Source organism: Budorcas taxicolor, chromosome 19 (genome assembly GCF_023091745.1).
Source record: "Budorcas taxicolor isolate Tak-1 chromosome 19, Takin1.1, whole genome shotgun sequence".
Lineage (NCBI taxonomy): Eukaryota > Metazoa > Chordata > Mammalia > Artiodactyla > Bovidae > Budorcas > Budorcas taxicolor.
Genome location: NC_068928.1, coordinates 61735195 through 61748830, shown reverse-complemented (window position 1 = coordinate 61748830; position 13636 = coordinate 61735195). Strand labels below are relative to the sequence as shown.

Sequence of the window (13636 nt, the reverse complement as noted above, 5' to 3'; positions counted from 1 at the left end):
TGGGTGCAGGATCCCGGTTCCCTGACCAGAGGCGGACCCCATGCCACCTGCACGGGAAGCACGGCGTCCCAACCACCAGCCAGCCAGCGAATTCCCTCTTTCCCTCCTTTCAGATCCTCTCTCTCTTTTGGTCAAAAAGTACCAAACCCTGATTTGTGATACAACACATTATTTTCACATTGATTCATCCGATCATTTTTAAGTGGTCTCCTAATTCTGAGGATCAGAAAGTGTCTCTCTCACTGTAACATAAGTGCTTTTGAGAGTAGTAACATCTTCAGTTAATGGACATTTTATGGCCTCCAACAGAAAGCTATTCATGTCTCTGTGCTTTAGAAAACTGGACAGGTAGGGCTCACTTATTGGCAAAACTCAAATCAGTTTGTCATCAAAGAGATTGACTTGTTTCATTAGATTACTAATTTTATTGACCCTAGAAGATATTTTAAGTATAATAAAGATAAATATTTATTATTCACAGGATCAAGAAAATAAGTTTCAAATGGAGAGAAGTCACTTAAAACGCACCTTTGAAAAAAAGGTAATATGTTTTGTGGGAAGCTATAAGCCACTTAGATAGCAAACGAGACACTTAACAGTACATGCTAATTTCTATAAAGCCATGTGTTCTAGACTGTATTTCTAGGTTTATTTCAGTTAGCCAGTAATCAAATTTTGCTTCTTTATTTTTCATGTTTATGAACAGCTTCTTCAGTTTGATTCTTAATTACATTGACATTAAAATACCACTTCTATGTTTTATTCAATGAGTGAAGAGTATTATCATGTTCCCCTCTCATAATAGCCCTTTGAAATTATATTTTGTTTTTACCAGTTTAAAAATATGATAGAACTGATGGGAGTTATTTTTTTCTATTGTATCACATGTGTAATAAAACTCTAAATAAATGATTAACCACAGAATATAAACCCATGAAAGAATTGTCACTGCAACTGATTAGTAAAAAAAGTCGATTAGCCGTTATTTCGTGTGGCTCAGAGTAGTGACTGTTTCTGCCGAGGCGTGCTGGGGTCCTTGTTATCAGTGGTAACTGTATTCATGTCCACCCTGTTCACACCTTCAGTCGTAAAGGACAGAGTTTACAGGGTCTGTGACTTTCAAGCTTCTGTTTTGAATTTGTTGCTTGCCCTATAACTGTACTTGTGATAGCAGAGATTTTGTTGCTGCTTTGTAATCGTTTACAGTTCCAACATCCACCAAATTCATCCACTTGTAGAATGGATGTGTACACACATAATGGAAAATGAGAGAAAGGTTACCCCCTCAGCTGATTAGACAGATTGTGTGGCACGAAATTCTTACAATGCCGTGAAGCCACGTCTGATGTGTGTGTACCGTGCCCTCGGATGTGTGTTCAGCGCCTCCTGGAGAGCGGCCTCTCTGGGTCCTGGGTGGAGGCGGGTGAGGGGACAGGCCGCACAGCTTGCTCTCCAGGGGCCTGGGGTTTCTTGTGACGTGCATGGACCTAAGTATGTGCTCTTTAAAAGTGTAATAAGTTTTCCTATTGCTAAAAAAATTCCCCCCCTGCAGTTTTAATACAACTCAATGCAAGATATTGAATATATTTCACGCCTACAAAATGATATCTGAGCGGGAGGGAGAAATACTGCTTTTCCTGAAATAAGGAATTTTTTTTTTTTGGTTTCCATGTTAAAGTTTTGCAGCTGCATAAATATTAATATTTGACTTCCCCAAAGAAGACCATGTATTATTGTAAGCCTCACTGCCCACCATCTGAGGCATCCACACCTTTGGGTATACCTGTTAGTTCCTTGTTGGTACTGTGGGCGGGTAACTGGCTCCCTATCCTTCGAGGACCCCTCCCTGGCCTCCTGCTCTGTTACCCTGCTGGCAGCCCTCCTCCTGGGAGATGGCATCTGCACCCCTGTGGGCCCCGGGGCCCTGGTGCCCAGAGGAGGCCACCTGGTTCACAATGTCCGGCTGGGGGCTGGGGGACACAGAGCTGGAAGACAGTCTCCTACCGCTGTTCTTTCTGGCCGTCCGGCCACCGAGTAAACTCGGGTTTTGGACCAGCCCCCGCCTGGTGGACACACACAGGAAGCCGTGTTAAAGATCGAGTCCTCCCTGGCAGCCACCTCCCCATCCTAGTCTGCTTCACTTCAGGGAGCAGACCGCAGTCGCGAAGTTAGGCATCTTGGTGACCACAGGCTTTCCCTGTCTCTGAGCTATCAGGTGGCCTCACTTTTAAGTAACACTAACTAGTTCAGTTGAGTTCAGTCGCTCAGTTGTGTCCAGCTCTTTGTGACCCCATGAACCACAGCACGCCAGGCCTCCCTGTCCATCACCAACTCCTGGAGTTCACCCAAACTCATGTCCATCGAGTCGGTGATGCCATCCAGCCATCTCATCCTCTGTCGTCCCCTTCTCCTCCTGCCCCCAAACCCTCCCAGCATCAGGGTCTTTTCCAATGAGTGTGTATTTAAAATAACACCTTCTGTAAAGAAAAAGGAGTGTCTTTGTTCCTACAGCATACGTTCTAACAGTATTTGTATTGAAAGAAAATGTCGCTCAGCATGTTGGTTTTTGTTTTACACTTAATTCCATAATCTGCCCCTTCACATTGACATCTGTTCTTCTTTCTGGATTAAACCTGTGATCTCAGTGCTTGAAGGTCCGCTGCCTCGAGCCCCCTCGGAATACCCCCGAGGGCTGACACCAACCTCGCCTCGCTCCGGCCTCTGTGCCCCGAGAGCAGAGACCGGGGCACAGGGCGCTTCTTAGACGGTGCTACAGGTGTGCGCATTCAGTAACTGTCGCACAAACCCAAGTCCTGAGTATCTGTTCAGGAGGCGGAAATGCCACCTGAGTGACATCGTTTCCTCCTGCCGACAAAGAAGGCAGCGTGAGAGAGGCCAGCGAGCCTTGAGGGCGGAGGAGCGTCAGGCGCCCCTGGCTTAAGCCCACACGCTGTCTAACGGTCTTTATTGGTCTCTGGTGGCTGTTGCCTGCTTCTAAGGTCTCTGAGCATCAAACAAATAATAGGCAGTAAGACTAAATGTGACTGTTTGATGAAGTGTCCTAATCTGTTCAATCAGGAAGTGGTCAGACCAAATGATTTTACAAGCGAGGAAACACCTGCCTCCTACAAATAACCTACTACCTGTTTCCCAAGCGGGCATCAGAGAGTTAAAAGATGGTGCTGTTTACTGAAAGAAGTTCACGAGACAGATGTTAAGCATGTCTGTTCTAAAGTGCGCTAGAACTGAAGTGTCTGCTCGTAACTGTTGGAATGTCTGCTTCTGACCTCGACACATTGTCACTGTCACCATGAGATCTGATGGAGTTCAAAGTTGCTAGGAATGGTGTGTAGCATGTATGTCATGCTTTTAATTAGGTTACGATAATGTAAAATCTACATAGTTTCACATAAATTGTGGAGTGTTTTCCAACAGTTCTTGGCCTGGTTTTCTTTAGGAGGTAAAGTGTCTTGAGTGAAGCTTTTCAAACAATGAAACTGCGCGGTGAAATGACTTACAGGAATCATGGCGCCCACGGTGCTGCGTCTGCCCCAGTGAGAGGCGGAGGGTCAGGGTGGCTGTGGTGGGGCGGCCAGGGCCCCCAGTGAACCTGCCGGGGCTCCGCGCGCTGTTCGTGCCTTGATGTCCCCGCCATGTAGCTATCTGTTCCCTTACCTGCAGCAGATCTCTTCCTTGTTTATACGAGCGCGCCTCTTTTGATGCCTTAAATTCTTATGGTGCAAGGGAGTGAAACCTCCATGGAGTAGATGTGCAGTGATGCTTCCAGCTCCTTAAGTCAGTGTTTGCAGAACACTCTCGTGTTGGGGACTACATGCCTTATCTTGGCTGGCTGGCTTGTGTTCTCATCGTGCAAATGATTGAAGCTCGTCTCGGTGTTCACAGCGTACAGGCGGGAACGGAGCGCGAGCCGGCCGCTCCGAGACATGCTCCCCGCGGCCAGTGGGGCCCTCGGAGGAGAGGCTGGCAGTCGCGTCGCTGCTGTCGCCCGCACTACCTAGAGCATCGGCAGAGGCCGGCAGCATGGCCCCTAGCGCCCGCGGGCACTCGTGCAAACGTGGTCCGTGGCGAGCAGACGCGCCCAGACCAGCAGGCCCTGTCCTCTGGTGGGCGCCCCGCGTGGTGCGGGGCGCTGGGCCGGGAAACGAGGAGCCGCTCCCCGCGAGCAGCCCCCGGCGCAGAAGCCTGTGCGTGGACTCGGGCTCTGCTCCGCCCGCCCAGGCCGTCCGGCTCCGGCTTCCCAGGGCGCTCTCGGTTTAGAGGCGGGGAGTTGGGGCCAGGTGCCGGGTGGCGCCGCCCGTCAGGCAGCGGCCGCCGCACTCCGGGGAGGAGGCCGCTGCCGCTGGCGTGTGGACCGCGCCGACGGGGACCCGGGGACTCGCGGCTCGGCGGCGGCGCGGGCTTCTCCGCGGAGGGCCCTCAGAAGAGGGGCCCGGAAGCGGCGCTCCTGGAGACGGGTGTCGGCCGACGAGGTGGGCCGCTGGCGGCGCCGGCCTCCCCGCGGTCCGCGCGCCGCGCACGGCGGTCCGCGCGGGCTTTCCCGCCGGCCGAGGAGCGGCCCCTCTAGGCGCGCCTCTGGGTTCCCAGGCAGCTGGTTTGGCCTGTCTGTCTACCTTCTGTCTGTCTGTCTGCCTACCTACCTTTCCATTTCACTAAAACACCGAGGGGAAAATGAAAGAGAATCATAATAGGAAAAAGCCAAAGAATAAGGATTTTTGAGTTAAATAGGCTTCTGTCCAAATGAATAAATAGCTAAATAGAGGTATTTTTGAGGAGTATTGCTTCAGTATCTGAAAAAGTTTGTGATTGTGTGTGTGACTGATTGTGTGGTTGTGTATGATTGTGTGTGTGTGGTTGTGTGTGACTGGGTGTGTGGTTGTGGTTCTGTATGATTGTGTGTGGTTGTGTGTGGTTGTGTGTGTGACTGGTTGTGTATGGTTCTGTATGTGATTGTGTATGGTTGTGTGTGTGGTTGTGCGTGTGACTGTGTGTGACTGTGATTGTGTGGTTCTGTATGATTGTGTGTGGTTGTGTGTGTGTGACTGTGACTGTGGTTGTGTGTGGTTGTGTGTGTGTGACGGTATGTGATTGCGTGGTTCTGTATGATTATGTGTGGTTGTGTGTGGTTGTGTGTGTGACTGGGTGTGTGACTGTGTGGTTGTGTATGGTTGTGTGTGTGTGACTGGGTGTGTGATTGCGTGGTTCTGTATGATTGTGTATGGTTGTGTGTGACTGGTTGTGTATGGTTGTGTATGCGATTGTGTACAGTTGTGTGTGTGTGGTTGTGTGTGTGACTGTGTGACTGTGTGGTTGTGTATGGTTGTGTATGTGATTGTGTATGGTTGTGTGTGTGGTTGTGTGTGCGTGACTGTGTGGTTGTGTGTGTGACTGTGTGTGTGACTGTGTGTGTGGTTGTGTGGTTCTGTATGTGTGTGGTTGTGTGTGTGGTTGTCTGTGTGTGACCAAGTGTGTGACTGTGTGTGTGGTTGTGTGGTTCTGTGATTGTGTGTGGTTGTGTGTGACTGTGTGTGACCGAGTATGTGACTGTGTGTGGTTGTGTGTGACTGTGTGACCGAGTGTGTGACTGTGTGTGGTTGTGTGTGACTGTGTGTGACCCAGTGTGTGACTGTGTGTGGTTGTGTGGTTCTGTATGATTGTGTGGTTGTGTGTGGTTGTGTGTGACTGTGTGTGACCGAGTGTGTGACTGTGTGACCGAGTGTGACTGTGTGTGTGGTTGTGTGTGTGTGACCAAGTGTGTCTGTGTGTGTGGTTGTGTGTGACTGTGTGTGTGACCAAGTGTGTGACTGTGTGTGTGGTTGTGTGTTTCTGTATGATTGTGTGTGGTTGTGTGTGTGGTTGTGTGTGACTGTGTGTGACCGAGTGTGTGACTGTGTGACCGAGTGTGTGACTGTGTGTGTGGTTGTGTGACTGTATGTGTGACCAAGTGTGTGACTGTGTGTGTGGTTGTGTGTGACTGTGTGTGTGACCGAGTGTGTGATTGTGTGGTTGTGTACGGTTGTGTGTGTGGTTGTCTGTGTGACTGTGACTGTGTGATTGTGTGGTTGTGTATGGTTGTGTGTGTGGTTGTGTGTGTGACTGTGACTGTATGATTGTGTGGTTGTGTATGGTTGTGTGTGTGGTTGTGTGTGTGGCTGTGTGACTGGTTGTGTATGGTTGTGTGTGTGGTTGTGTACGGTTGTGTGTGGTTGTGTGTGACTGTGACTGTGTGATTGTGTGGTTGTGTATGGTTGTGTGTGGTTGTGTGTGACTGGATATGTGATTGTGGTTCTGTATGATTGTGTGTGTGGTTGTGTGTGACTGTGTGTGTGACCGAGTGTGTGATTGTGTGGTTCTGTATGATTGTGTGTGGTTGTGTGTGACTGTGTGTGTGACCGAGTGTGTGACTGAGTCTGTGATTGTGTGGTTGTGTGTGTGGCTGTGTGTGTGACTGTGTGGTTGTGTACGGTTGTGTCTGTGTGGTTGTGTGTGTGACTGGGTGTGTGTTGATCTCACTGCCCTCCTGTCTCTCATGCCCCCGCTTGCACATCCAGCCTCACCTGCGTGGCCAGCAGGAGAGTGCCCCGTGTCCGCACTGGCTGAGTGGCCTCCGGCTGGGCTCTGCACCCAGGCGGCCCCCGTGAGGACCCTCCAGCCTTAGCAGAGCTCCCTTCCCTATTCCAGGTCCCCGCACGGCGCCCGTGCTGGGGCCCACACTGGGCGTGCACATCTGCGCGTGCTCACAAGGAGCTTCCGGTGCAGAGATGCTCACGTGGCTGCCTCCTCCTGGCTGCCAATCACTAGGAGAGCGGTGCTCCTGGGGGGCTTCCCGGACTCAGGGGGCGGCTGTGCACATCGTTCTGGAAGCAGACGGCTAGTTCACCATAACCTGGGTGTGCTTGGGGAATGTATATGTGGGTGCTTAGTTGCTCAGTCGTGTCCGACTCTTTGTGACCCCACAGACTGTACCCCACCAGGCTCCTCTGTCCAAGGGATTCTCCAGGCAAGAATACTGCAGGGGGTAGCCATTCCCTTCTCCAGGGGATCCTCCCGACCCAGGGATTGAACCCAGGACTCCTGCCTTGCAGGCGGATGCTTTACTATCTGAGTCTCCAGGGAAGCCAGATAGAGACATTATTTTTTGTATTCTCCTGTATCTCATTAGATTACTTTCCTTTGGTTAATGTGTGGAATGTTAAACAAATTCAGAAGTTCCCTTTTTTAATTTTTTACATATCAGTTTATTTTACAGGGATGCCACATACAGGCGCATTTAAACAACGATTAACTTTGACCAGAAAGTTATTATCAGAAGCATAGTATTAAAATAATTTTATGGTAAATGATTATGGTTAACCAAGCCTCTATCTTGAAAAATCTAAATCTAATTTTATATTAAAAATGGATTTAAGATTACTGTTTCGTTGTATTTTTCCTTTGAGGAAACTTGATTTGTCTTTTAGTAAATTTCATGTCTCTGTCGTGGCAGATTCACGACTTACAGAGTGAGCTCGACAAGGAAAAAGAAGATGCTCAAAAGAAAATCCATAAATTTGAGGAAGCTTTGAAGTGAGTAAAATTGTAATATATTTAATTTAAAAAAATACTCTTATTCTAAACTGTGAGCCAAATTAAGTGACTAAAACCGAAGCATGATTATTTTTATCATAACCTTGCTGTGGTTTAGTTTGAGTCAGTTTTCCATCATGAATCTCTCTTTTCAGAATTTTATTACTAGCCAATAAATTTTTTTTAAAGGAAAAAAATCAATTCAGCTGTTTTTAAGTGGTAGGAATGTAAGAAAGAGAGCTTAGTGGTTTCAGATGCTTTCCTACTCTTAAATGAAAACAGATTAAACATAACAATAACAACAATAAGATTTAGATCTTAGGACATTTAGCAATTCCTCTGTAGATTTTTTTGGAGGAGTTTGGATAATGATATGTTTCGGTTGTTCTATTTAAAAATGGACTATTATACAGGCATTGTTTAGCAAAGGCTTTGTTTTATGACACCCAAGCATACACATTAAAATATGTTTACATATATATTTGTCTTTTCCAATCATTTACTAGGTTGATCAGGCCTTCCTTATTACTGGATGATACTGTCCTGTAGTTTTTAGCTGGAAAATATTGATGTATTCAGTAAATGTTGCGTTCTCACCGTGTTTCAGACAGTGTCTATAACTCCTTCCTGTGTTGTAGTCCAGTTGGGAGGATGTTCAAGCCCTTGGGCAGGTACAGTGCAGAGCTTTGAGTGATGAGGACTTTCTTGGAAGAAAGGTCAGGAGGGCACTTGGCCCGAGAATCTGACTTAGGAAGAGAGCTTGCTCGGGCGCACTGTGTCTAGCTGACTCCCAGGGAATCAGCAAGTTCCAGTTTCTGAGCTTTTCCAAATGTCAAGCAGGAATAATTTAGAGAAAGGCCAAAAAGAATGTCTAGGGTCGCAGAGAGCGGTGTGAGGTTCTCCCTGGGGGGTCGCACCGCCGCCCCCTGCCTGGTGGCGCCCGCGAGCTGAGTGCCGGGCCTCTCGGGGTGTCGGTGTCGCCAGGCGGGGGCCAGGCGGCCTCAGAGGAGAGCTGTAGCGCGCTCCGCGTTGTCGGATGACCGTGCTCGTGCGCCAGCTTGAATGCCAGCACAGCGAGGGCGTCCTGCTTGTGGACGAGATGTCCTCCCTCGATCCCTCGTTAATTCGTTGTTTTCCTCCGTAAAATGCTGAGTCACAACCTTCTCTATCGGCTCAAGGCTCCGCGGTTTCCTTTCCGTTTGCTCTACTTCGTCTCTCCTGTGACTTCTTTACACTTTTTCTATGTGCATTTATTTTGTATCCATAAAGAAAGAGATAATTCCTTCAATAACAGTAAATCGACCAATATTTGTTTAGTACCTACGATGTCTATATTTTGTAGTATCATGTGACAAGAAATGGAAGGTGTAGTAGCTATAGCTCAAGACGCAACCCTGTTGTTAACAGCCTTCTAGTCTGGCGCGGGCGTTGGGGTCCATAGCGCTGCTAAGTGTCAAGCTGTTGCCGTAAGTGCCACAGTGCGATCTTTCCATCTTCACTGTGAAAAATTCCGAAGCCTCCATAGTTTCAATATGCAACATAACCTATCTAAGGCTTCAGAGGTGTTTACCAGAATGCGAAGTTTCGCTTGGAGCTAAAGAGAGCTAGTTCAGATTGTTGATGCTGCTCCTCGTGGATCTGCGTCTTCCATTCCGCTTGTAGGAGCGTCTTTATTCCCACTAAGTGTCTGTGTGACCTCAGTGATCTAGCACCTGGCACAGCGGGAGTGACCTGATCTGAAGGAGGAGAGTAGTTTGTTACGGGGTCTGCATGTCAGAGCAAACAGCACTACCTGGCTGTTTCCCGGAAGGAGAATATTCTGGGGGCAACTGCTGCTGCTTTTCAATGCCAGAATAGTGTTAGAGCCGGTGGGTCCAGAGACAGTTCCATTTTTCTAGAAGAGAGGCGTATGATACGGAAGTTTGTCATGATTATTAACAGTTTTTTCCATAATAAAAATACACACAAAGGTGAAAAATCTGAGTTTTAGAATGTGGTGGCATCCATCCATCCATCCTCTCTACTCAGTAGGGTTGCTTGCCTCTGTGTGTGTTGAAGCGTACAGAAGAGGCTGTCAGAGCTGGAGGTAGCATGGGGATCAGGCTCCTGGACACACGATGCGTGTGTTCAGCTCAGTCTTGGATTCAGAGCTCGGGTGACACTTCAGCCCCCACTGGTGTGAAGAGCGACCCTGATTTGGAGTTGGCACCTACTGTGAATACAGCTCCTAAAGCTAATTTAATTTGCCTACTTGTCCATGTTTTTCAGAAAAGAAAGTTTAAGTTTACTCTCCTACTACTTACAGCTTTTAGTCAATACATATCCTAAACATGTTTTTTGCTTTTTATTTCATTTTTGATGCAGAAAATATTTTATAGCCCCTTGTAACTAAAAAGTATCTGAAACTATAACTGTAAATGGTATGAATTGATGTGTTCATTTTTCAAAGATAAATATTTAAACCAAATGAGAAACTAAGTAATGAATGAAAGATCACCGTAGGCAACAAAATAATTTGGTGTAACTCTTCAAAAGACTAACCAAAGTATGGTTTGTTTGTTTGTTTTGGAGGAGTTAACAGCTATGAACAACACATGTAGATATTTGTACGTTTACCAAATTTGATTTCTAAGTTGTGGGTGGTGTAGAAATAATAGAGCCTTGTTCTGAGATCTTGTATAAACTGACTATTCTAAAGCAAGCCGTGAAACCTTCTGAAGCCATCTTCTTGATTGATACCTCTTTCAAAGTCCTCTGTGGCAGTAAAATGCAGAACTGCTTCAAAACAGATTTATTCTGATCCATTTCAACTTTTTTTGTGTTGTCAGTTGTAACGATAAGTATTTCTACTCTGACACTAATATATCTAAACTTTCAGATTTTTAGTACTGAAAGTGAGTAGTGGTGATTTCACCGGAATATATTACGTAGGTCTTCAGATGTTCCGGTTGTGAATGGCCCTACAGGAAGCAAGCCCTTATTCAACTAAACCGTTGTTTCCGTCCGTCAGTACATCGTGCAGGGCACTGCCTGTTGGTGCCGACAGAGCACCAGGGGCTTTCACAGAGACCCCGGGGGGATTGTCGGTGAGGTTTGCCTGCTTAGCTTCCCGTGAGGTATCCCGACCTTGTTTTATTTACAGTGGTGTGAAATAGATGTTTTGCCTCCTAGTGGGCAATGCATTGTTGGGATTCCTGCATTGTTTGTAAAAGTAGAAATTTGGCAATAAGGGGGAAATGCAGTGTTTCTGTCCCTATCTCAGGAGTTAGGGGAAGAATTATAGGCAACCCAGAAGCAGTCTGCTTGACCCTCTGAGTCCACGACGTCCTTGCAGAGCTCGGCCGCCCGAGGGCCCCTGCCTCATCTCGCTGCTCACCTGGCTTCCCTTTGCTGCTTCCCGTCGACTAGACGTTCAAAGTGTGCCATTCTCCTCTTTGAGGGATTTTTTTCTCTGTTCCTGTATGCAGAATGCAAATCAATGTTTTCTTCCAGAGGCTGACCCAATAGAATGGCTTTAAAGCTACTCGGCTCTTCCTTTTGGAGAAAATCTGTCTTAGGGATTTAAATACAAAGTCTTATTTTCATCCTGGGGTTTCTATCTAGAATTTCTTTTTTTTTTTAGAATGTTACTGATACTTTGTAGGGCTGATTCCACTCACATAATGGTGAAGGCAGGAAAATAAATGAGTAATTTTTTTTTTAGAGGTTACTTCAGCAAGTGAATATTTCCTGTGTTTATAATACAGAGATACAGTGAACTTATTACAAGAAACAGCAAATAAAATATCTGTATTTCTAAAACAGACTGAAATGGCTTACAGTATAAATAGAAATTAATATATAATTGAAATTAAAGTGTAATGTAACCATGTAAAGTATAATGGAGATGAAATGAAATGAACTTGTTTCTGTTTGAAATTCCAAATCCACCTTGACCGGAGCTGTTCCAGGCGGGTGGGAGGCGCGTGAGCTTCCTGTAAGAGTGTGGGCTCTGGCTCCAGCCCTCGTGGGTCCAGGCTCCAGCTCAGGTTACCAGCCTGATGCTGGGCCTGGGGCTCCACCTGTCTGCTCGGTCTTTACCTCCGTCACGTGACCCTTCCTCGTAAGGTTGTGAGGAGGCTTGGAACAGTTACTGCAGGACCAACAGTGTCTGCTGTGTGTGCCAGCTCTGACCGCTTTCTCTCTCTTTATCTTATGGAGGGACAGACAAGTTCGTCAGAAGAGGTGATCTTACCCTGGCACGTTTTTTTTAACAGCTTTCGTTCAGTTCACTTCAATCGCTCAGTCCTGTCCGACTCTCTGCGACCCCATGAATTGCAGCACGCCAGGCCTCCTGTCCATCACCAGCTCCCGGAGTTCACTCTGACTCATGTCCATCGAGTTGGCGATGCCATCCAGCCATCTCATCCTCTGTCCCCAACTTCTCCTCCTGCCCCCAATCCCTCCCAGCATCAGGGTCTTTCCCAATGAGTCAGCTCTCGGCATCAGGTGGCCAAAGTATTGGAGTTTCAGCTTCAACATCAGTCCTTCCAATGAACACCCAGGACTGATCTCCTTTAGGATGGACTGGTTGGATCTCCTTGCAGTCCAAGGGACTCCCAAGAGTCTTCTCCAGCACCACAGTTCAAAAGCATCAATTCTTCGGCGCTCAGCTTTCTTCACAGTCCAACTCTCACATCCATACATGACCACTGGAAAAACCATAGCCTTGACTAGACGGACCTTAGTCGGCAAAGTAATATCTCTGCTTTTTAATAGCTATCTAGGTTGGTCATAACTCTCCTTCCAAGGAGTAAGCGTCTTTTACTTTCATGGCTGCAGTCACCATCTGCAGTGATTTTGGAGCCCCCCAAAATGAAGTCTGACACTGTTTCTACCGTTTCCCCATCCATTTGCCATGAAGTGATAGGACCAGATGCCATGATCTTCATTTTCTGAATGTTAAGCTTTAAGCCAACCTTTTCACTCTCCTCTTTCACTTTCCTCAAGAGGCTTTTTAGTTCCTCTTCACTTTCTGCCATAATGGTGGTGTCATCTGCATATCTGAGGTTATTGATATTTCTCCTGGAAATCTTGATTCCAGCATGTGCTTCTTCCAGCCCAGCGTTTCTCATGATGTACTCTGTATTATAAGTTAAATAAGCAGGGTGACAATATACAGCCTTGACGTACTCCTTTTTCTATTTGGAACCAGTCTGTTGTTCCATGTCCAGTTCTAACTTTTGCTTCCTGACCTGCATATAGGTTTCTCAAGAGGCAGGTCAGGTGGTCTGGTATTCCCATCTCTTTCAGAATTTTCCACAGTTTATTGTGATCCACACAGTCAAAGGCTTTGGCATAGTCAATAAAGCAGAAATAGATGTTTTCCTGGAACTCTCTTGCTTTTTCGATGATCCAGCAGATGTTGGCAATTTGATCTCTGGTTCCTCTGCCTTTTCTAAAAGCAGCTTGAACATCTGGAATTTCACAGTTCACATATTGCTGAAGCCTGGCTTGGAGAATTTTGAGCATTACTTTACTAGCGTGTGAAACAAGTGCAATTGTGTGGTAGTTTGAGCATTCTTTGGCATTGCCTTTCTTTGGAATTGGAATGAAAACTGACCTTTTCCAGTCCTGTGGCCACTGCTGAGTTTTTCAAACTTGCTGGCATATTGAGCACAGCACTTTCACAGCATCATCTTTCAGGATTTGATATAGCTCAACTGGAATTCCATCAGCTCCACTAGCTTTGTTCGTAGTGATGCTTTTTAAGGCCCACTTGACTTCACATTCCAGGATGTCTGGCTCTAGGTCAGTGATCACACCGTCGTGATTATCTGGGTCATGAAGATCTTTTCTGTATGTTCTTCTGTGTATTCTTGCCACCTCTTCTTAATATCTTCTGCTTCTGTTAGGTCCATACCATTTCTGTCCTTTAGTGAGCCCATCTTTGCATGAAATGTTCCTTTGGTATCTCTAATTTTCTTGAAGAGATCTCTAGTCTTTCCCATTCTGTTATTTTCCTCTATTTCTTTGCATTGATTGTTGAGGAAGCCTTTTTTATCTCTCCTTG

General features: G+C 46.7%; 1 protein-coding gene across 1 annotated transcript in view; it reads left to right on the top strand.

Annotated features, from left to right (window-relative positions):
• The window catches only part of CEP112 (centrosomal protein 112), a 320978-nt gene that overhangs the window by 90657 nt on the left and 216685 nt on the right, over window positions 1-13636 (top strand). The window contains exons 16-17 of the mRNA XM_052658249.1: window positions 482-541; window positions 7505-7584. Of these exons, the coding sequence (XP_052514209.1) occupies window positions 482-541; window positions 7505-7584 (140 nt within the window). The remainder of the gene's footprint in view (window positions 1-481; window positions 542-7504; window positions 7585-13636) is intronic.